General features: G+C 33.8%; 6 protein-coding genes across 6 annotated transcripts; 1 reads left to right on the top strand and 5 right to left on the bottom strand.

Moving 5' to 3' along the window:
- Positions 1–48: 48 nt before the first annotated feature.
- On the bottom strand, positions 49–3615 carry Tsp_10560 (dolichyl-diphosphooligosaccharide-protein glycosyltransferase 48kD subunit). The gene is made up of 14 exons (XM_003372257.1): positions 3483–3615; positions 3247–3357; positions 3092–3178; positions 2814–3015; positions 2660–2753; positions 2431–2499; positions 2024–2181; positions 1758–1905; positions 1582–1702; positions 1404–1510; positions 1238–1332; positions 1127–1202; positions 763–938; positions 49–715 (listed from the first exon to the last, which is right to left on the bottom strand). Exons 1-14 carry the CDS (start codon positions 3613–3615, stop codon positions 49–51), a joined length of 2244 nt encoding a protein of 747 aa, XP_003372305.1.
- Positions 3616–4882: 1267 nt separating this feature from the next.
- On the bottom strand, positions 4883–6495 carry Tsp_10561 (putative L-seryl-tRNA(Sec) kinase). Its single transcript, XM_003372256.1, has 7 exons — positions 6429–6495; positions 5978–6180; positions 5662–5929; positions 5423–5627; positions 5281–5353; positions 5118–5217; positions 4883–5034 (listed from the first exon to the last, which is right to left on the bottom strand). Exons 1-7 carry the CDS (start codon positions 6493–6495, stop codon positions 4883–4885), a joined length of 1068 nt encoding a protein of 355 aa, XP_003372304.1.
- Positions 6496–6627: 132 nt separating this feature from the next.
- Tsp_10562 (transmembrane protein 98) lies at positions 6628–8124 on the bottom strand. Its single transcript, XM_003372255.1, has 3 exons — positions 7905–8124; positions 7027–7163; positions 6628–6951 (listed from the first exon to the last, which is right to left on the bottom strand). Exons 1-3 carry the CDS (start codon positions 8122–8124, stop codon positions 6628–6630), a joined length of 681 nt encoding a protein of 226 aa, XP_003372303.1.
- A 2665-nt stretch (positions 8125–10789) lies between these two features.
- Positions 10790–16851, top strand: Tsp_10563 (1-phosphatidylinositol-4,5-bisphosphate phosphodiesterase gamma-1). The gene is made up of 27 exons (XM_003372254.1): positions 10790–10841; positions 10862–11251; positions 11385–11526; positions 11581–11659; positions 11784–11843; positions 11910–11999; positions 12065–12172; positions 12229–12344; positions 12417–12520; positions 12557–12778; positions 12860–13012; positions 13077–13156; positions 13386–13687; positions 13809–14132; positions 14251–14482; positions 14546–14661; positions 14704–14855; positions 14915–15069; positions 15127–15223; positions 15288–15356; positions 15431–15565; positions 15644–15792; positions 15847–15960; positions 16026–16203; positions 16274–16359; positions 16471–16628; positions 16776–16851. Exons 1-27 carry the CDS (start codon positions 10790–10792, stop codon positions 16849–16851), a joined length of 3939 nt encoding a protein of 1312 aa, XP_003372302.1.
- A 497-nt stretch (positions 16852–17348) lies between these two features.
- On the bottom strand, positions 17349–20079 carry Tsp_10564 (conserved hypothetical protein). The gene is made up of 10 exons (XM_003372253.1): positions 20069–20079; positions 19017–19211; positions 18888–18960; positions 18715–18822; positions 18515–18565; positions 18235–18333; positions 17875–18162; positions 17738–17815; positions 17495–17659; positions 17349–17435 (listed from the first exon to the last, which is right to left on the bottom strand). Exons 1-10 carry the CDS (start codon positions 20077–20079, stop codon positions 17349–17351), a joined length of 1155 nt encoding a protein of 384 aa, XP_003372301.1.
- A 488-nt stretch (positions 20080–20567) lies between these two features.
- Tsp_10565 (conserved hypothetical protein) lies at positions 20568–20999 on the bottom strand. The gene is made up of 3 exons (XM_003372252.1): positions 20906–20999; positions 20758–20837; positions 20568–20714 (listed from the first exon to the last, which is right to left on the bottom strand). The coding sequence occupies exons 1-3, from the start codon at positions 20997–20999 to the stop codon at positions 20568–20570; spliced, it is 321 nt and encodes a 106-aa protein (XP_003372300.1).
- Positions 21000–22641: the final 1642 nt, after the last annotated feature.

Below are 22641 nucleotides of genomic sequence, written 5' to 3'. Positions count from 1 at the left end.
ACCTCTTTCACATTTCACCGTTTATTTTCTATCTTTTTTTTGCTTGTGTTAAGTAGTATTTTCTTGGTTTTTTTTCTCTTCTCCTTCTTCAGTGAATTGCTCCGAGTGGCGCGTGGGAAATAATTTTTTCATAATAAAATCCGGCGATGAAACGGTGAAAAGAAGATGCTCCGTGTGGAAAGCTTCACGACCGGCAAAGTTTTGGAGTTGAACGACAACGACAGACAGGCAATTCGGCAGACTTGGCAAAAGATCGGCGACCACACCCTCTGGGCACAGCGGCTGTTCGCCAAAATACTGGTCGCTTGTCCGGCTTTTTCCAAAGCGACCAGCTTCCACAGCTTGTCGGGCAAGCATCTGCTGAACGACGCCAAATTCAGGAGTTTCTGCCAACGGTTCGCCGACTTTTGGCAAAACTTGGTCCAGCTGTTGTGCGTCAGCGACGACCCGGCCGACTGGCAACAAGCTGTCGACAATATACGAGGTCTGGGCCAGCGGCACAGTTTGAACAGGAAGGTGACTTTCGAGGCGCCGATATGGTTGATGATCAAAAATGAAATCGTCCTCAGCATCACCGGCTACAGCGACATATGCCGAAGCAAAGACTGTCTCAGCTGGAACAAGCTGCTCATGTTCACCGTCGCCGAGATGAAAAGCGCCTTCAACGAAGGCGTACGGCGCCGAAGCCACATGCGCCCCCAGAGCCAAGTCTACGCTGAACCCGGATCGGACGATTCGATCGGCTGTCCGTTCAGCTTTTACATCAGCAACGCCAATTCGTCGTCGTCGTCCTCATCCACGCCAGTAGTGCCTGATCCGCAACAATGCAACGAACAGACCACATCACTGTGACACGCCCACGCCCACAATACTCGTACAGCTTCAGTACCTTCCTCCTCCGCGTCTGTACGCGGTCGTTCAATTACTGTATGTATATTCTGCAATGCATCTATCGTCAAGATGGAAAAACAAAAATCGATGCGTATTTTATTTAAATTTCAATATTTTGACTTCTGTCTTTTTCCCCTTCAATTTCAAATCAACTCTACTAATGTCAATTCATGTATTCATTTATTCATATAAATATGTATGTATGTATTTATGTATGTATATCATTCAGCAATACCGAAACTGTATTAAAACACTTCTCGTTCAACCCGATTCGTTCATCATCTAATTGTTCTTCTTCTGCACATTCACATCTTGATGATAGAGAAAGAAAAATGAAAAAACGAACACACTCAGCATCATTGTGAATGCGGATATGTAATACGGGTAAGCTGATGGAACAAAGCGCTCGAACTGATAATGCTTAAATGGTCGTACGGACACCTGAAAAACAACAACATGATTATGATTATTCGTGTTCAGAAATAAACAACCAAACGAAAAATTTGGCAAACCTGTGTAACATTTCTCAAATGTGTCCATCCAATGCGACTGTAGTCGACCAAAAACTTGTACACTCCATATACGTCCGGCACTTTGAAATTCGCTTTATACTTACCAGCTTATAATAATAATAATAACAAATTATTAAATTCTCACGAGTGAATAACACAATTTTCAATTGAACAATACCTTTGCTTTTCATTGTCATTCGAATGAACGGATCAATGCGAACAAACTCCATCTGCATATCGTTCACTGTGTACGGAACCCAAAGACCATTTTTCAACTCTTCCACTTCAATCTCGTATTCCTGAAAACAAAAATGACAATAACTGTGTTCAAAATTGGAAATTTTCTACACTTACAACACCATCCATGATTGTATAGTCGGGCGGTGGAAGAAGTTCACCAGATCGATGATGACGAATTGACTTCACTCGAAGCACACCTTTCCTCTTGAAAACCCATTCACTAATTGCTTTGACAAAATCCCTATTGCCAGTTGGCACAATTCTGAAGAAAAACTTTATTTGTATTCTCAATGAACAAGAAAAAAACTACTTTAAAATAAATTCCATTTAAAAATAGCACAAAAGCTATGCATATTCGTATTTCATTATCAATTTCATACTTTTTCCCTCCTTCTTGGACATAGTTGCTATTGATAAATTCATCAGAGAACATGTCCAACGATCCAGTGAAAACAACGCGAGCATTGTTCTTGGCTTGCACCGCGCCAACGAGAACTGCGTTATTTCCAATTAAACGCCAAAGCGCCTTTCTGTTAACCTGAAATAAAATATTATTAAATAATTCGATTTCAAACTTTGTCATATAACTGCAAAATTAATTTCACCACCACCCACAGATTATTCAGTTCAAACAAGTTGAACAAAATATCTACGTACATACAAAATTCTACGAAAACATGCAACTTTTACATTTTCAATTTGTTGCCAATGTAATCATTGTTTAAATCAGAATTTTTACAACATACAAGCAAAACAATTTTCGAATTGATAAAAAAAAAGAAAATACAAATGCTTGAAAAAGAAAATCACCACATATTTTCCTACTGTAACAACAATGTTCAGGAAATGCATAAAACTGAAAATGTTCTATATTGTGAAAATTCGGTCATTACCTTAATACCAACCTGCAAAATTACGTTCGACTGTAGTAAAGCGGCAAAAAAAATAATTTCAAATAATTTCACTTCACATGCATAAATTTAATTCACGTGCAAAGCAAAACTTCAGTTTCTCACCATTCCTGCTTCGCCTTCGAGTGATCGTGCATAAGCCGTTCGTGGAGCGTGCATTATTGACAACGTAAGCGGATTGTTTTCATGTCTGATAAGCCTAAAAAATCAGAGAACTTTTTCTTCTTGAGAAACAGCACAATCATATCGTCAATTGTACCCTGTTCCTCGATAAACAACTGGAGCTAAATTCTTCTTTTCCACAATGATATCCGCTTCAGCAACGTTTTCTGAATTGACAAAAAAAGTCGTGTGATGACCGTTGTCGAGAGCTTCATCTTTGTTGAAATGGTCGATCATGGCAGTGCTGTTTTCACCAAATTCAAAACCACATTCAGCAGCCAAAGAACCAATTGCTTGTCCTAAAAAGAAATGAAAATAATCAAATTTGTGCATCAGTATTCAACAACAAGCAGAATCGTATTGAACCATCCTAACCAATTCGTGAATCACCAGCTACCAAAACATTTCCGCCGTGATCAACAAAGTCAACAATTTCGGGAACGTTCACTGCCCCGCCAAATTCTAAAAATATTCAATTTTCAGCGCAACTGATTCAATTTTTCTATATTAAAATAAATATCTTGGCATACCAATTGTTGACGGAGCAAATATAGCAATGTGATGATACAACAGCTCACCGTATTTCGACAGCACCAACGTCGGATCATCGGCCATGCGAAAGGTGACTTCAAAGCCCAGATCTAACAGCAAACAACATTTACAACGAAAAATAATATGGCATTCGCCTGTAGGTTGCGTCTTTCAAAAAATTCAAGCTCTACATTGAAATGTTACGCACTGTAATAATCACCAATGAGCTACTTACTTTTCAGTTGTTCAAAATATGCCGAATGTGTTTCCCGAACATGCATACCATCAACCAGTACCAGTATTTTTCCGGCAGTTTCTGTTGTAGTTGCATGATTCGTTATCCACAGCATGACAAGTAACGCAAACATATGATTGATTTAGCACAAAGGAGAGGTATCAAAAGAAGGAAAAGCACTTCGACCGCAACAAAAAACTCGACTGACTTGACGATTGTCCAACGTGTCTCAGACTACAAAATGATACGCAGGAATAATTTTTGATACGTATTCAAAATTCATTTCAGAAAACTGAATTTATTGGGAAAAATATAAGTTAAAAGTTAATTAATAATTTAAAATTATGCTAAAGGAAACTTTTTGTCAAATCGAAATGTTAACATTCTTCTATTCGAGTTGGTGTACTGTAATTTTACGAATTATGAATTCAAAATGATGGCAATTGATTAAATAAAAAATTCAAAAAAGCATAAAACGTATAAGAAATGTAATATTAAGGAAATTTTTAATTAAACTTTAAGTATTATTTCAATACTTAGTTTATGCATGCATGATTTGCATATTGTTTACAGTGAATTGTAAAATTAAAATTTTATTATTTCTGTTTAATTTGTGAAATAACATTTTATCAGGATATTTTATTAATTAAAATTATAAATAATTTTCATTATTTCAAAGTATAAAGTTTTATTTTATCGATTTTAGTATTCGGGAAATTTATTGATTTTTATCATAACAGTAGCGGTCATATCATTCATGCGATGAAAATGTATGCGCTTGATTTATGATATTAAAGCACCAACTACATGAAATATATACAATTTTTGCTGATTATTTCTTTTCTTTTAATAGATTATTAAAATATTCCTTAATTAAATGTCAGTTTTTCATTTTATTTTTCTTCATTTAAATTGAAAATTATAAATCTGAATCATCATTATTCAACAGTTTTTATGATGCATTTGACTTTTACATGCAGACAAAAGAAAAAAAAACTCTTCCCAACGTATACATTTGTTCGCTTTTCAACAAAAATGTATCTTTGACAGGAAAAAAATTGCCTGTGAGCCGCTGTGTTGACATTAAAAGTTCAATTATTGTGCTTATATCATCGTAAGCTAACACAACTAGCCAGCAACAAGCAATGTCGCCAAATTGCTTGCAACATTAACAATGGTAAAACGGAATGTGGAAAATTAGTCGATAACTTTTTATGCCACAGAACAAATATCAGTATAGAGATTGTACAAAAAAGTTTCTTTATTATTATTATTCACAGTTGACACATGTGCAAGCTGTAAAGGTAATATGTCATAAAGCGTATGTCTGTTTTGATAAATTGCAGAGAAAGAAGAAAGAGCTAAGATTTGAAACATTTTTGCAAAAGGAAAATTCGTCATCATCGTAACAAATCAGCCCTATCTAACAGCATTATTCTCCACATCTGCACGTCATTTTCGTCCAAACTGATGTCAGCTCTGGCCATGTTCATCAAACTTTGCTTTGCCCGACTTAAACGACCAAACCATAACTTCTTTTCTTTTAATTCATCTTGAAAACACAAATATCAACATAAAAGCAATAAAAATGAATAAATTAAAAGAAATAAAAACAAACAAACAAATTCTACTCACTGTGAGAAAGTTTATTTTCCACTTCTTGATGTATTATCCCCCTGAGAAGCAAGTCAAGACGATGCATACGATTTGTGCACGATTCGATATTATAAGTCATCTACAATATTGTATTAACAATAAATTATGGAAATTTGGAATAGAATTCTTCCTGCAAACTTACCTTATCATTGTTCACATCTTCACTCAGTTCGGGCAAGAATTTTGAAAAACTTTCGAGTAAAAAATTACCAATTCTATTATTAAACATGTTTACACTTATGAAAGGGTGAATTTTGATTGGAGAAAAAAAATTGTCATCAAACTTGGATAAGTGAACTTCACTGTCAGAATTATCCACAATTACAGTATAGCTGTTTTCTTCCCATTTTTCTGCCGGTATTTGAATTTTTTCGGCCATTCTTTTTATCGTCTCATCTGAAACGACGGCATCCGGTTTTCGACCACGATTCTGAATCAAAGCACGCTCCAAATCGCACTGCATGTACAACTGACAAAAGCCGAATTGATCTGAAAAAAGAAATTTGCATATTTCTTCAATTACCATATACAATGGATGGACGAAATGATAAAAGCAATTCACGCTTGCGAGCAAGACGATAATACGAAAAGCGCATGCTTCGATAGTACATGTTGTCGTCGATGAGGAAAATTATTTTGCTCCACGTAGCATCGAAATTTGGAACCAAAGCGACAATTTTGTTCCAGATGTCCGCATCTACGGCAGCTGGCTTCACATAAGCATCTTTTGAATTCAAACCAACCGCAACAGCGTCAACAGAATCCAATATCATATTTCTCATCGATTTCCACTACAAATAATTGACGACTACAACGAAAATTGTCTCCTTTTTTCATACCTGATTTGTGCATAATTTGGCATGTTCAAGAATTTCGTCGTAACAAATATGCACAACATGAATATCCGAGCGATTGGATTCGTCTGCGTTGAAAAAGTCTACTATCCGTTTGCAAAGGGACGTCTTTCCACAAGCAGGTATACCAAAAACAATTGCCAACGTTGCAAACGGCATTCGTAGAATCAAAAATCTCAATTGCAAAACTTTTAATGTTAAAATTAAAAAAAAGTAAATTTGCAAAATAATTGTTTCGCAATTGCAGAGCAATAATGATAATCATAATGATCATTTATTTTGGAACAGATATATTTTATTCATACATTGAAAACAAATAGCTGAAAATTATTGTTCAAACAGTATTCAGCGAACCCGCTTACGCTACAAAAAGAAACATAATAATAAATAATGAATAAATATTTCTGAAAATTTAAATAAAAACAAACAAACAAACTGCACATCTGCATTTGCATAACGCACTGCTGGCTGCAGTGTGAACAGAGTATATATGTGAAAAGCATTTTTTTTCTTAAAGCGAAACTTGCATTGTTAATTTGCAGCAATTGCAGATTGTAAAACACAAGTCAAAAGTATTTTAAAGAAAATAATTTTGTAAAACAATAAAAAACAAATTATTTTTTTGCGGATAAGTGTCAAATTGGAGTAGAAGTTGAACTGGTATCTTTCAATTGTTGGCATTGGAGTTCTTCACTTTGCGATGCTTCTCGCAGCTGTTGCAGATGCATCTCCAAATCGGACAAAGCAACTCGCAGCCATTCGACATTTTCAACAGCAGTTGGATATGCGGCACGAAAAGCGAGCACCAAATTATTGGTTGCCAATATGAGAGCAGCTGCCCGAGCTTCTAACAGTGTCGCTTGTACGCCTTTTCCATTGAAGCTGTACATTGCCCGGACAAGATCATCCACTCGGGGCATCACTCGACGTGTAGCCAGGCGAACTTCGTCCATAACAGCCTACAAATATATCCCATTAAAATACACTTTACTGATATATATATATATATATTAAAATTAACAACAACTTATCACCTGGTTACCATGAACAGGACTGAATGAAAGGCCGCTCAGTTTATCAGTCATCCAATGACAAGTACGCAGTATAGACAAACAATGCTCCACCAAGCCACTTGTATCATACATCCATGTTTTTTCTTTCAAAATTTTTTCTAAAAACAGAAAAAAACATAAAAATCAACGAATGCCATACATCAGCAATAAACGCTCGTCACTGAAAAGCACCAATTCAAGGAATGGTGGCGATTGTGAAAAGGGGGGGGTCATTCAGCAACTACTTTTTATTCTCCTGACGTGCATTGACGTCAACACACACACAATCAAGGAAGCATTGCACATGTTGGCAGTTTAATTTCATTTCTCCATTTTATCACTAGCTTCAAACTGAATATTTACTTCTGATGTAAAAATTTTTATGTATATTCTTCACTAAATAAATACAACCAACCAGAGTTTTTTGTTCAGCTAATATGTATATATATATAAATCAAATACTTGACCTTTCATGAAACCTTTGCAGTTGAACAACCTCTTATTTCTCAAATGTTTGAACAAGTGAAATTAAATACGCATTAATCACTAAACTAAATCCAAATTACAACATCCAAACTTAAGCAAATGCAACTTTAGTAATTTATATTCTCGCTACAGACGTTGGCATTGTTCGTGTAGAAAAAAAAATGTAACAACATAAATGCAGCTTGAAAAAATTAAAATAGGACAGTCAAACTAACATTTGCGCAGTGTGCTTGCTGCACAAACTGGGTTAATAAACAACGCATGCATGAACAAACATTCGAAGATGGGATGTAGAATTCAACACTGTTTCAAAGTGTAAAATTAAAAAAATTTTAAGCATAAAAGAAAATAAATATCACACGCTCACAACTCACCAATGTTTGGGCTGAGCTGCAAAACATCATCGAGTTCAAATTCTCCAAAATGGGCTGCCATCTTTCCATCTGAATTCTCGTCCTTGGAGTATTTCAATATCGGCTTTTCGTCCAGCTGCTTCGCGTAAAAGCGATGTCGACATATCAAACCCAACGCAACCACAGAGCCAACAAAAATTATAGTAAGAACCGCAATTGCAAAAGCCACAACTAACTCCATTCCAAGAAAGTTCGCTCAAACTGTCATTACATGTCAATTCTTCTCAGTCTGAAAGTTTAATTTTAAACATTTCATATTAAAAACAATTTTTGAAAATAAGCGCATCTATATACATGTACATAAAATTTTTATCCTGCTCATAATTATATTTCAATTTATATTGTGAAAAGTCGATAAAAAAGAAAATGTTTACAGCTCAAGCATATGTAAAAGCACACGGATGCTTACAAAAAATAATAAACATAAAAAATTTATTATGAAAAAGAAGATACCAACATTTCACGCAGATTCACACTCCCTACACATCTCATAACCAGATGATAAACAACAACTGCCCAATAAATAAAAGGTGCACATTTACAGTATGATTTAAGAATGATGAAGTTGGTGTTAATTGTTCAGTTCAATGATCAGTGATTTGTTTAAAATAAAAATAAAAAATGTATGTTTTTAAAATATAAAATGAAATATAATTGCATACGAAATGTTCAACGTGTGAATTTCATTGTATAAATACAGATAAATTGTAATTTTTAAAATTAATACATTATAAAAAAAATTTTTTTGAAATGAAACAAAGCATTTTATCATTATTTTGAATTTAAAAATATTTCTTACGCTGTATTTTAGCTCACACGTATTGCTTAGTAAAGCATTTCACGTTGTCACTAGGAACGGTACTAGTTTTGGAATTGCTATTCAAATCTGTTACATTTTTCAAAGTGTAACAGTATTTCTTGCAATGTATTATTCACAAAACAAAGCTGCTAATCAGTTGGCAGATAAAACATTCAAGGCAAATTCGGCACTTCACACTCAATAACAATATATGCATAATTTTTATAAATGTTTTCTGAATATTGAAAAAAAGTCATAACTATTTTTTTGGTTCAACCAACGTGTATTTTGAAATAGTTGAAATTTAAAATTTTTTAATTAAATTTCTTGAATTTCATTTAGCCAAAAAGAACATTCGAATGGCAATTGTAATTTGTGAAAGTTGTGGCATGTTTGAAGTAATTGTTCTAGTGCGATAATTTTTTTTATCAGTTTACTGTATGAGACAATGAAGGGCGTGGTGTTTTCTTCGATAAATTTCGCTTACGTGCATCGCGAGCTACTGTAGGCCCTGAGGAGTTTGCTTAAATTGATGGCCGAAATTTTATGGGACGTCAGTTGTGTTCCATGAGGAACCGGTTATGCGCACTTTGCACGGTCTGCGTGGAAAACTTACACTGCCCGAATTTAGCAATTGTTCATCCAGAACTTGAAGTAAAGCGACAAAAAAATATTTATTTTTACTTTCTTCTTTAACAAGCCAATTAAATCACCGGTACGTGAAATTCAACTGCATTACACATTTAACGGCACACCACAGAGCGCACCATTTGCAGCCATTTTTTTTTTCACACGGTTTGTCTGTTGCGGAAATTTTTTAATTATTTTATTTATTTGTCCTCTAAAATTCAGAATTTTAATCTTTAATTACTCACTCACACACACACATATATGTATATAAGTTTCACAATGTTGCAAGAGTTTCATTTCCCTGGCATGTAAAACCAGCGTAGCTACTAACGTTTTTCAATTGCCATATAACAGTAGTTTAGTTTTCCAGTTAATTTGAAGTTTGTGTGCAACCAAAATTGATTTGCTCCATTGTATACAGTAAATAATGAGGACAAATGGGGAAAATTCGATTCGGAAATCAAACTTTTATCAATATTTTCGCGTATCGTTTTCACTAAACTAAATTTCCAATTTGAATATTGCAGTTCAACACTGCTTCTCTGTACACGAATGCTCATTTATATAATAATTGAGCGTGTGGTGTTTTTAATTATTTGTTAATATTTTTTTGCATTTTTGTTCTTTTAGACACATTTTTTAAATGTTTTCAGTTAATTCATAAGCAGATTAGTCGAATAAATACACCGTTTGCCATTCAGTGCATTGCAGATGTGTTTTATTAATGACAGAACAATTCTAGGAAATTATGAGAGTGAATTACGCATGTAATGTTTTTTCACACAAATTTGGCATATTTTTTCCAATTATAAACAATTCTGCAAGCATTATTGGAATTGTTTGAATCATTTATTATTTGGTGCATATGAACTTACTGTAATAAAGTGATTGTCACGTTTACTGACATCTAATGTAGCAGTAAAAATGAAAATTACGTGGCTATAATTATGAGCAGCTAATAAAATGGAGTAAAAGTTTTGTAAATAAATGGCTTTATGTGTAGTTACGACATAATATATAAAAGATGTTTTGTAAAATTTCTCATTTTGATTCTTCAATTAACTATCGAACTTCAACTTTTGACCATTAATATATTGCTTATGTTTTTTTCTTGTTTTACAGTTGTGAAAGGTGTATTTCCTTTATAAATGGACATTCCAGTTTCTACATTTATATTCTACATTACATTTATATTCTGTAATTATGTGTAAAGATGTGAATATTGCATTCGATATTTTGTAGGAAAATGGACAAGTTCGAAGTGGGATAGCAGGCGGATATTTGAATTGGCAAATGTGAGAATATCTGACTGCTATGAATGGAAATAATATATTACATTTTGTGATTATGCATGATTTTTTTGCATGTATTTTTTGTTAGCTTGTAACTGTAGTGTTTTAGTATTTTTTCAGTTATGATGGCTTGTTCTTGTTTCATGCTTATACAGTTTATTTATGTTAATGCTCAAAGTATTTTTAATTTTGTGTAGGTGCTATGGAGAAGTGTGAAACTGCCGATGCAGCTGTGAATTCAATACATACGCCTGAACAACAGGAGAACGGTTTACCTAGAGTTTATAATTCTAGAAAACTAATATCCTACATGGAAAAGGGTACCAATGTGGCGAAGGTTTTCTGTGCTCGTAAACTGGGATCCAGCTTTAATTTCATGCGTTTACAATGTAGTACGATGCAACTTTTGCTTTGCAAAGATGGCAACAACAACAAGGATTCTGGGCGTCCTTATGGAATTTCGTTGCATTTTCTGAAAGAGGCACAAACTTTGGAATACAAAGTGAACTACATGAAAGTGGTCGATCGAAATCGTCATAAAGATATGCTCAGCTATGATCCATCAAGAATTATGATAGTATATTTTGGTTCTGAATTTATTTTGCAGCAACTCTTTGTTGCCTGTAAGTGAGGATATGATCAAAATATAAAAAGAATTGCCCATATAGTTTGTTCAATGTCTATATTAAATTTATTAATAAAGTTTATTTTTATTTTTAGTTGATTCGCAATCTGTGTGTGATTTATGGACTGCTGGAATAAATGCAATTCGAAATGAACTTCATCTTGTCTCTCATCCTGTTTTAGTTGATCGTTGGTTGCGCAGAGAATTTTTAGCTATTGCTCATCAAGATTCGCTTATGTAACTTTGAATTTTTTCTTTAACTTAATGTTTATTTTGCCTGTTTCATTTCAGCGTACCTTTGAAATTGATGAAGCCGTTTATACAGCAACGTTTGCAGTGCAGAATACCTTCGAAATCATTTCTTGAAATAGTTAACGTGGGTATTTTTACAAATTTAAATCTAGCAATCTTAATTTCAACATTAACCAATATATTTGAAAATTATTTCAAGTTTAAACATGCAGTAATACATTTTATTGTAATTTTTTATTCAGGGTAATTCAAATTTTGAAGCTTTCGTATTGGCGTACCGTCGTCTTGTTTACCGACATTCTGTATGACAGTGCATTATTATCCTTATTAATTTAAATTGGTAATTATTTCCTTTTTTATCGTTTTAGCTATTCTCTTGTTCATTCTTTTCCTATTCGGTCGACGGTGAAAAGGTCTTCTTAGATGGATTTAGACGATTTTTATTGCGCGAGCAAAATGTAAGTGAAAATATCTTTGATGTGACTTTTCAATTTGAAAACAAAACCTGAAAACAAACATTTAGGATAAAATGGCTGAATGCAAAGAAGAATGTCGACTCTTTATGTGTCAGTATTTACGCGGCATTTATCCACCTAGAGACGAAGATAATCCATATCTTACTATACAGGAGGTTTGTTGTCTGACATGATTGAATGAAAAATAAATTAGTGAATAATTTTTTTTAAGTTTGTGGACTTTTTATTTTCAAAGCAAAACAGCATTTTCGATCCCGTCCACGAAAATATTACCCAGTCAATGTGGCACCCATTATGCGATTATTGGATTGCTTCGTCGCATAATACGTAAAGTTCTACATATTTGGTTATTCATTTATTTTTATGAATAAATGGTCAGATTTTATTACTGTATTTTAGTTATTTGACTGGTGATCAGCTGAAAAGTGAATCGTCGTTGGAAGCTTATGCGCGTGCGCTGATGATGAATTGTCGCTGCGTTGAACGTTCGTTTTATCACTTGGGTATATTATTTTCTTCGTAATAGAGAAAACGTTTAGTCGATTGCTGGGATGGTCAGAAGCGTGGTCTTTCTGAGCTGGATATTGTCATTTATCATGGCTATACGATGACAACAAAGCTCAGTTTGCGTGATGTACTTCGCACAATCAAAGAATACGCCTTTGTTCAGTCAGAATATCCTGTCATTTTATCAGTCGAAGACAACTGTACATTACCCTATCAACGGCAACTGGTTAAAGATTTGAAAGAAATACTTGGAGGTAGAAAATACTTTTTTTAATTATTATTTTTTGTTTGATTTTATTTTGAATATTACATTAATAAAACTTAATTTTAAATAGATATGCTACTAACGTTTGATAACGATCCAGAAACGGATAGGCTACCGTCTCCGGAACAGTTGAAAGGGAAGATTATTGTGAAACACAAAAAACTTCCCGTAGAACAGGACGACGTGGCCAATGGTTTGAATTTAAACAGTTTTCTTGATGACCGTAAGTGATTTTTTGTAGTTTGTTATTCTATTATTATGTGTAATAAAGTTTTTTATTGCTTTAGCTTTCCGAGATACTGACGCTTTGTCCAATCCTGACATTTTGAAAAAAGGAATTCTATATATAAAAGAAAAAGATTTAGAGGTATGTAATTTTTGAGAAAGTCGTTGCATAAATTTAAATGTCAACTTTTGAAAAAGTTTTAATTATGCCAGTGTTGACAGTTGTTACAGAAAAAATCAAATTAATTTCAATATGAATATGTCGAAGTTAAGGTGTTTCATAAATTAAGACGGTATTGAATGGAATGGAAAGCAAATTTAGAAGTTTGTCAGTAAAAATTAGACGTCGCATGTAGCAGCAGTTGATTTAGGAATGGCATCCTCATATTTTTCTCCTGTTCCCGGATCGTATTTATTTTACACGCAATGTTGATACAACGCTTGGGCAGCGTTATAATAAAACTGCAACTGTGGACGAAAACGCGGATAAGATTGAAGAGCTGAAGGATACATCATCATCATCATCATCTTGTGAACAAGATGATATAGAAGAAGGGAAGATTAATTTCAATGCTGATGAGTTGCATTTAACAGAAGAATGGTTTCACGGTCGTATTAGTCGTGATCAAGCTGTGGAAATATTAAAAGAGCACAGTCACTTGGGAAAGGGACTGTTTTTAGTTAGAGAATCGAGTACATTTGTTGGTGATCACTCCCTTTCCCTTTTGTAAGTTTGTTTGCTTTTTACGTGCCTTTTTCTCATTTCACATAACACGCATGTATAACTTTTGCAGGTATAATGATACTGTGCATCACTGTAGAATCAAATCTACTCAGATTGCGGGCACAAAACATTATTATTTAGTTGAAGCGAAGAAAGTGGATTCGTTATATCAGCTGATCGCTTATTATCAGCAAAATTATCTCGTAACTCCGAAATTTCGTGCCAAACTTAAAATACCTTGCCCACAGCCATGTCCTCATATTGGGGAGCCGTGGTTTCACGCAGAGCTTGACAGGCAAAAAGCTGAAGAAATGTTAAACGCGTATCCTCTGGATGGAGCTTTCCTCATTCGTACAAGTTCATCTGGTGATCGTGCTTTCATTTTGTCATTTCGGTGCGTTCATTTATTTGCTCTCTTGCAGTGGATATTTAATTTTTATCGCGTTTTTATTTTAATAATGAATTATTTGTATTTAATCGATTTTTGAAAATATCACTAGTCCATTGTTTAGGGTTGACGGTCACATAAAACATTGCCGTTTGAAACAGGAAGGTCGCTTGTTTGTAGTTTGTGATCATCAATTTGAAAATTTCAACTGGCTAGTTGATTACTATGGGAAAAATGAATTATATCACGGGATTTCGTTGAAATATCCAGTTAATGCAGAAACTATTGAAAAATACGCTTCAGAGGTATCACATGCTCCTACTGGTTCATACATGGATCTGAACAGCGATGGAAAAGTATGTAAATTGATTCAATTTTTCTTTTCGATTGAGAATGAAAATATTAATTGTCAACTTTAGACAATTGCTAGGGCGAGATGTAATTACGTGGCAAATAACGAGTCTGAATTATCATTTCCGATGAACGCTTGGATTACAGTGCAACGTATTGAAGATGAACAATGGTATGGGAGAATGTTTCTTTTTGTAAAAGTATGTTTTACTTTTTAATTTTATAGGTTGCGTGGCATTTATAAAGGTAAAGTCGGTTTGGTTCCACGTGATCAGGTTGAATTGATTCCAAACAGCCTGACAAAGCCGTTGTTGCAGAGTGACAGCAATTACAATTTGCAAGAGTTCGATTCAATCAATCTTTCCACCTGTTCAATAGGTTCATGAGTGACCATTAAAATTATTATTTTATATAATTTTGTTGTGTGTTTGTTATAGAAGAGCTTGATGTATCGCGTCCATTTGTCTTCAGTGTAAGAGAAAATGCAAGCAACGATACTGTTCGAGAAATCATTGTTGCGGCAAATTCACGTGATGATCAAATTGATTGGATGAATTCCATTTTGGAAGTATCTCGATCATTGACTGAAAAAGTGAACATGAATATGAAATTTCAACACAGACAATTATAATTAGAATTCAATGTTCAGGCGAATTCAGTGAAAACGAAAGAGAAATGTTTGCGCATTGCACGCGAACTATCTGACATTATGGTCTACTGTCAAGCTATTCCGTTCAATCCGGGCAGTAATATGTTGCATTTTATTTATTTATTTATTTATTTTTGGATTTTCTTTAAAAAATTATTTAGAAATACCAGGTAGTCATCGTGAGATGTGCTCTTTTAGTGAACTGAAATTGGAGAGACTTCTGGAAAAGGGTGAATTTTTATTCTTTGTTGAAAGTGTTGACAATTTTAAATTGAACGATTAAAAAAACATTTTTTTTCAATAGATTTGCTTCGATTCAATCGACATCAACTTTCTCGAGTTTATCCGAATGCATGTCGTTTAACTTCGTCGAATTTCAATCCAATACCGATGTGGAATGCTGGATGTCAGATGGTCGCACTGAATTATCAAACTCCTGGTAATTTTAATTTGGGATTTTCTTTAAAATTTTCGAAATCAATTTATTTATTACGATGAATTTGTTGTTTAATTGTAGACAAATTTATGCAATTGAATCAAGCTCGCTTCTTAGCCAACGGAAGATGCGGATATGTGTTGAAACCAGAGTTTATGCGCAATGAAAGTTATGATCCAAATTTATCCGAATCTATTCTTGGAAGCCGGGCAATTTTGTTAACTATCGAAGTGAAAATGCTTTATCGATTGATTATGTTTTCCACTTTATTCACTAATATTTAGGTAATTGCTGGACGTCATTTGTACAGGAAAGATCGCTGTAAAGGAATAGTCAGTCCAGTAGTTGAAGTGGAAATTGTTGGCTTGCCTTTCGATTGTCAGGCCTATCGAACTAGCGTTATTTGTATTGATTAAAAAATTATTTTTTAGCATATTTGAAATTGATATTTTATTGATGAGAGAGGGTGTTTTTAGCATGCGATGGCCTTCATCCGATTTGGAATGAACATTTCGAATTCAACGTCAAATGTCCTGAAGCGGCACTGCTTCGATTCTATGTTGAAGACGGTGATTTGGTTTATCCATCCGGTGAACCTGTCATTGCACAAGCTACTTTTCCATTAAACTGTATAAGAACAGGTGTCTGTTTATTGTTAGTTTCTTTGACTTTTTTTGTTCTTTACACACACATATATATGTATAATTTTAGGATACCGTTCTGTTAATTTGAAAAACGAGTACAGTGAAGAATTGGAATTGTCTGCCTTATTGCTTCATATTGACATTCAGCAACAGGTAGAAATGAAGATTATTCAAGATAGTTGACTTTAGGGAGGGAAAAAAATTTTTTTAATTATTTACATTGATTTATTAACTAATGAGCTGTTTGCCAATTGCTATTTTCAGGAAGAAGTTCAGTTAAGTGAAATTCCTGAACATATTCTTGAAGCAATTGAAAAAACAAAAAACAAAGGAACTGTAACAAAATCACTTCCCGAAAACAGTAGCAGCAACAACATGGCTAACCGACTGGAATCCATTGCCAATCCTTCTGCTGTTCCCAAGTAATATATGTAACATATCATGTGTATTCTGGTCATTTTTACTTAATCTGCTGTGATCTTTTTGTATGTTTAAATGTAACTTTTAGTTATTATTAAATTGGTTTATTGGTGAATTTAATTTAATTTCAAGTATTTATTTTTGTTTAGAAAAAAGCTGTCCGCCACTTCCATTAAGCGGATGTTCAAAATGAGCCTTTCCAAATCTGCTAGCGATCGTGTGTAGTAAAATCAGAAACGATGTTTCTTCTTATTTTCGGTATATTCTTTTTTTTCCTTTTTGGAAAAGTTAGTTCATTGCTCTGATGAATTTTTTGCACCGTTTACACCGAAATTTACTTTAAATGTACCTTAAGATGGTTATGCTGTATTATCAGAATTCAAGTGCGTAAAGAGTTTGTTTATTCGTTTGAAAGATCACCTGATTTGAAATTCTTTTTTTTTCAACTGATATCATTCTCCACTCTTAACTGTCATAACTAATAATTTGATGTTATTGCTTCTTGGTATTTGTTTGTTTTATTGTTCTCCTATGAGGCTTTACCGTTATCAAGGAAATTTTAATTACAGCATATTCTTTACTGAACATTTATTGTGAACATCGACGACGGCACATTATGAAAAACGACATCTATTCATGAAAAGCTGCTTGAGAAAAGGAATCGAATAACTTTTTCTTTCGCATTTACATTCTCCATAAATAAATGTAGTTCTATAACGCGTTCATGTATAAACAAAAACATGGAATACATCATTATATTCATATCTTCGCTTTGCATTGCAGTCATAAAACTTCATCCCGGATGCGAACTGAAATATTGAAGCCCCATTTAGCATGAAAAACAGTTAATAATTGAACGCAAACAAACCTGCAGCCCTGCACATTCCGCAAATAAAGTTAAAGTTACGTTCATTGTTTTAGCAGGCAATAAAGGTTCGAATTGAACTTCTGACAAACTGTTCCACAACAGTCCTTTTTGCAAAGTATCATCTAATGTTAACGTTAGCTGCAGTGCTCTTTCACTAAAAGAAGACTGCAAGAAATGACACACAAAAAATAAAACAGTTTAAAATAGCATTTTCATATACCTGCAGTTTTGAATTTGAAAAACGACGTGAAAAGGTAAACGTATTTTAACAGCACTTGGACCACTAATTACTTTCAGTTTCAAATCGCCACATCCTGATACCTGAAAATCTGCCTTACTAACTTAAAAAATTACTATTATTACACTTGAATAATAATTACTGTTTTTTGCAGTGGGCAGGTTTGAACTCGACCTCGACGACCATTTGTCGTTCTCCAAACCATGTTCAATTTCGCAACTGCAATCCAACTGACGTCTTGTTTAATGCACGAAATGCCATACAAAAATTGGCGAACAGCACCAGGCTTAATGAGACAACAATTTTTCTCTCTAAATAAAAGCATCAAAATTCTGGGAAATGTTTTCGACTGAAAATTCCGTTCTATGATAATAATACGGTATAATACTGTACAAATATACGAATCGTTGAAATCCGACGGCACTAAGATCTTAGAAAAAATATTATTATAACAAATATTTCAAACTTACTTTCCACTGCAAAAATCGTCAATTCTAGTTACTGGTGCAAGATCAGGTACTGGTTCCAACGCTACACGCTCCATGATCATATCCGCATCTGTTGTATTTTGCACCTGAGCTTCCAAATATACTGTATCATTCTAAAATTGTGTCATTATCATTCGGAAGAAATTTTAAATGTTATACAAATTCATATTAAATGAACAGAATAACTTATTTTAACAATGGAAAAATATATATAATAACAAATAAAATAACAAATATAAAGCACTGACTTGACAGATGCAAGCAGTTTGTCATTACAACTTCTGAATGTCTTACTTCAGCACTGCACAATTTCGTGCAAACATCCAAAGGCTTTAAAACTGGAAACTGAAAAAACTGACGAAAGAAAACTTTTTCACCATTTGACTTGCTGTAGCTAAGAGCACAAACTAATCTAGATGGAATTCAAATTTGAAAAGAAAGCAATAGCAAAAATATTTGTGAAAAGCTTACAAATGTAAACCAATCTCTTTCACCTCATGGCTGATGGAATCACCAACAGACTGACCAGCGTTGAGTGTTAATGATGTATCTTGATATTTAAAAGGCAACAATACTCGTGTGGCGTTCGTCTGAATGTCAACCTGAAAAATATATGATCAATTAAAACGTCGTTTTTACATCAAGTAAGTATTACTTTTAAATTTACTTCGGTTACTGTTTCACCTGTCCCATTCAATATTGAAATGTAACAAGAAAACACTTCACCAAGGTATACATTCCTGAAATTCATCACATAATTAATAACGCTGAACAAACAGAAGATGAGTAAATATACCCGACTTGGTTACAAGTATGCCTAGATGAAAATAGCATGCTTCGAAAATCGTCTCCAACAGCCAACGGTTCTTCAATTCGTGGTATTTCTTCACCTGTGATATTTTGATTAGCATGTTCAGAAGATGCACTTGTATTAGACAACTGCTGAGTTAACCTGACAACTAAATGCAGACCTTGAGATATGCTGTGAAACCTGAATCTGACAACTTTACCTTTTATAGTGAGTAAGTCACATTTTGAAAAATCCATTCCAATAATGAGCAATAGAGTGCAACTTCGCGTTATACTGTTGTAAGAACAAAATAGCCCTATTTAGTAATCAAGGACAAAATTCACAAATATTTATTATCACATTTATTTAGGTAAAAAATAAAAGAGTAACTAATAGAATTTAAAAATTAAGAATTTCATTCGTTTCTATTGTGACAAACCAAAGGGTAAAAAATAATTTATACAGCATAAAAGAACTCACGATAAAAGAACTAAGGCGCACAATAGATATTTATACTAAAAACAAAAAAAATATATACAGAATAATCAAGTGGAAATATAATAACTAATGATTAATAAAACAATAATTCATTAAAACATTTTAAAATAATGCTATAATGCAGCATGTTTACATTCATTGTTCAGCATGTCATAATACAGCAATTGTTCCGAAAGAATTTGCTTTTCATGGTTAATTTATTTCTAAGTTTGGAAAAAAATTACAAATTATTGGGAAAATTACTACGAAACATTACAAAGACTCATGAATAATTCAAAGAATTGTTATTAATGTGATAAAACTTTTCATTTTCCAATAATTAATTCTTTTGCTCAAAGGTAAAAGTTTTAACAAAAATGGCAACATATAACACATTTTCAAGATAAAAAAATGTAGATTAAAAAAATGAAATTCGAATGAAAAATCAAAATTTTCATTAGTAATTTTTTCTGAGTTTTTGCCATTATTTTAAACATTTACAAATAAAAATTGAAAAAATTCGTTACAAATGAAACAGTTTTAAACGAGGCTCATCGTAATCCAAATTTATCTAAACAAACTGATCAACCATATTTCACTCTCAGCTTCTGTTGTTGGTCACAAAGCACAATTCCAAAGTTTTCAAAAACAGAATAAGTGATAAAAATTTCGAATTAAAAAAATTCTGATTTCTTCAAACTATGTATTGGTTAAATATAAACGCGACGGTTTTTAAATTGTACTGTATAACATGCTGTTTTTACTCCTTTTGCAGAAATGTTGCAATTATTGTTTCATTAATGTTTAACTGCAATTTACACACAACGTATCCATGGGTTTGATTTGGTCAACAGAGAATCAAAAATGATATTTTGATTATAATGATTGTTTTACGGTAACCACCCGCTGCAACAGACGGCCAGGTGTTCAGTACCTAGCGGTAGAAAATCTGAAACGCCTTCCATTGTAGGCAAAGCAGCGAGAGAAAGAAAGAGAGACGTCACCACAAGAAGTTTTGGCGACCCATCGGTAGAAAAGAGTCATGTAATACTTGATCATCAGAAAGATTACGGTCGTTTGTCACAGTAAAGGGAGACGGTCATGTAGTGTTGGTGCGTGGTGTTCGGTTCGTGGTCGGCCGCAGTGTGATTTTTCACCGTGGTTGTCGGTAGCACGTTCTGATAAACACGTTATTCGATTGCGTAGTTGTAGTTTCTCTTTATTATCCTGAATTTCCTCGTCCAAGCGCAAAATAAGTCGAAAGATCTACACGGATTGCGGTGACCAACGGGACAATCCTGAAGCCGAGATGTACTCGCCAACCTCTACGAAAAACACTTACACCGCCTACTGAATTACTAGTCTTCACGTATGAACATCACAACAAGAGAAGGGCGAGCGACTTTGCATTGTCAAACGTTGTTCATGGGAAACAGCAGACAAAAGAAGACGTATTAATACTAAAGTTGATAACAAGGCGAAAGCAGTTATGGTGAGCTGAGAAAGATACATTTATTACATTTACAATTTCATGTGAAGATGGAGGTATGCCAAATGCTGTACTCACGTTTGTACTCCCTCTTACGAATGACAACAATCTGTCCACAATTTTTGATAATTTTTCTGGAAAGAACCTTCTTAATTCTGCTTTCTACGATGCATATTTTGAACGTCCGTCACAGCGGCAGGATGTATGCCGAATAGAATGTTAATGTGCAAGAGATTTTGGAAGACGTTGCGAATGGAACGGATAAAATTGCATGTTTGAATTACTTGCCAGAAACAGATGCAATTCCAGAGGATACTGTATTATCACATCTGCTGGAACACTTCCCATTCGACGAGAACAGGAATGGATATTACTAAACATATATATTTGAAGATGGAAAGGGAGTTCACTGAATCATACATTTGTCGGCTCACTCGTGTGATCATTATTATTTAATGATTCGAATGGTGATTTTCTTCAGAGGTGGCTAATTGACACATGTTCTGGTTGATGTTGGGAAAGATTGGTTAGGACGATCAAAAGCACGTTGAACTCAAAACTCAGCTTTTTTGCTTTTTCTGTACATGCTTCATTAAATGAAAGCATCTACGTGACAAAAAGTTGGTGCTTGATATCCTGTTATTATGCATGGGACTATTCTTATCATTTAGCAATATTCAATAATAAAATCTTCATGTATGAAACTTTTTTCATTGATTTAGTTTCAGAATTGAGAATTTTGCAGAATAATAAGATTGGACTGCAATTCTAATGCAATGTGACAATTTTTTAATGTCAAATTCCCATCCATGTTCTCAGGAAATGATCAATTGCACGTTATTGAAAATGTATGCATTTTCTGCTAATATTCACTTTTTTTACATTTCATTTTAATATTTCTTATAAAATCAGAAAATGAGTAACTCTGCTTTAGCAGATATAATGACTGTCAGATGCGAAATTTACTTGCTTTTCAGCATTCTAAAAATTACAAATTCTCATTAAATCTTAAAGAACAATGAGCAGCTGAACTTCCGAGCCCATCATGATTTCATTTCAAAACGTTTTAAGTTCATAAAATATGATAGAAAAGGATTAATGTTTACGTTATACTTGAATTCTATAAATTAAATATTCATGCAGAATGAAAAATTTGCAAGTATATAGCCCAAGAAATTTGCAATTATCGAGAAACACGTTGGATTCCAAAATTGGAACTTTTTGGGAATGAGTCGATCAAAAATGAATAGAGAAGTACAATATACTTATCCCCGCCTTTCATAGTTGAACAGTTCTCGAAATATCCTAAATCAAGTGGCAAGCTTGCCTATATATTGAGATAGGCAAAGTGCCAACTTTAGAAGCCCGTTATTTCACAATAACTTGACAGATTTCACCCAAACTCATTCACACACACGCACACACACACACACATTAGAGGCAAGTGAAACAACGAAACCCATTATTCCACAATTACTGGACAGATTTCGCCCAAACTTTGCATTTCCATCTAACTGAACAATGAAAAATGTACAGTAGCCACATTTATCAGCAGAAATGAATAAAATAAAAATTTGCATGCGAGGTCGTTGGCTTTGTTGACCTAATAGAAATCATATCAGTTTGAGGCCGTCCGTGGATGGTGGCTCCAGCCGTTTTGGATTG

Source organism: Trichinella spiralis (genome assembly GCF_000181795.1).
Source record: "Trichinella spiralis strain ISS 195 chromosome Unknown Scfld9, whole genome shotgun sequence".
NCBI lineage: Eukaryota > Metazoa > Nematoda > Enoplea > Trichinellida > Trichinellidae > Trichinella > Trichinella spiralis.
The sequence above is the reverse complement of the archived record's forward strand: the minus strand, read 5'-3'. Positions and strand labels throughout refer to the sequence as shown.

Bases quoted from the DNA above. Each gene is read 5' to 3' on its own strand.
- Tsp_10560 (XM_003372257.1), bottom strand. From the start codon at position 3,615: ATGTTTGCGTTACTTGTCATGCTGTGGATAACGAATCATGCAACTACA. The intron at 2,500-2,659 runs GTGAGAAACTGA...GAACATTTTCAG, and splicing joins TCGAAGGCGAAGCAGGAATG to TTTTATGCATTTCCTGAACA. The intron at 2,182-2,430 runs GTATTTTCTTTT...ATTTTATTTCAG, and splicing joins ATTTTCTTTTTCAAGCATTT to GTTAACAGAAAGGCGCTTTG.
- Tsp_10561 (XM_003372256.1), bottom strand. From the start codon at position 6,495: ATGCTTTTCACATATATACTCTGTTCACACTGCAGCCAGCAGTGCGTT. The intron at 5,218-5,280 runs GTAAGTTTGCAG...ACAATATTGTAG, and splicing joins AAGATGTGAACAATGATAAG to ATGACTTATAATATCGAATC. The intron at 5,035-5,117 runs GTGAGTAGAATT...TGTGTTTTCAAG, and splicing joins GGAAAATAAACTTTCTCACA to ATGAATTAAAAGAAAAGAAG.
- Tsp_10562 (XM_003372255.1), bottom strand. From the start codon at position 8,124: ATGGAGTTAGTTGTGGCTTTTGCAATTGCGGTTCTTACTATAATTTTT. The intron at 7,164-7,904 runs GTGAGTTGTGAG...TTCTGTTTTTAG, and splicing joins GCAGCTCAGCCCAAACATTG to AAAAAATTTTGAAAGAAAAA. The intron at 6,952-7,026 runs GTGATAAGTTGT...ATATATTTGTAG, and splicing joins GTCCTGTTCATGGTAACCAG to GCTGTTATGGACGAAGTTCG.
- Tsp_10563 (XM_003372254.1), top strand. From the start codon at position 10,790: ATGGCTTGTTCTTGTTTCATGCTTATACAGTTTATTTATGTTAATGCT. The intron at 11,252-11,384 runs GTTCTGAATTTA...TTTTATTTTTAG, and splicing joins AATTATGATAGTATATTTTG to TTGATTCGCAATCTGTGTGT. The intron at 13,013-13,076 runs GTAAGTGATTTT...TTATTGCTTTAG, and splicing joins AAACAGTTTTCTTGATGACC to CTTTCCGAGATACTGACGCT.
- Tsp_10564 (XM_003372253.1), bottom strand. The intron at 18,163-18,234 runs GTAACTAGAATT...ATTTTTTCTAAG, and splicing joins CAGTACCTGATCTTGCACCA to ATCTTAGTGCCGTCGGATTT. The intron at 17,816-17,874 runs GTAATTATTATT...GCAGATTTTCAG, and splicing joins CCTGCCCACTGCAAAAAACA to GTATCAGGATGTGGCGATTT.
- Tsp_10565 (XM_003372252.1), bottom strand. From the start codon at position 20,999: ATGTATCTTTCTCAGCTCACCATAACTGCTTTCGCCTTGTTATCAACT. The intron at 20,838-20,905 runs GTTTGACAATGC...CTAGTAATTCAG, and splicing joins TGCTGTTTCCCATGAACAAC to TAGGCGGTGTAAGTGTTTTT. The intron at 20,715-20,757 runs GTAGATCTTTCG...GAGGAAATTCAG, and splicing joins CGTTGGTCACCGCAATCCGT to GATAATAAAGAGAAACTACA.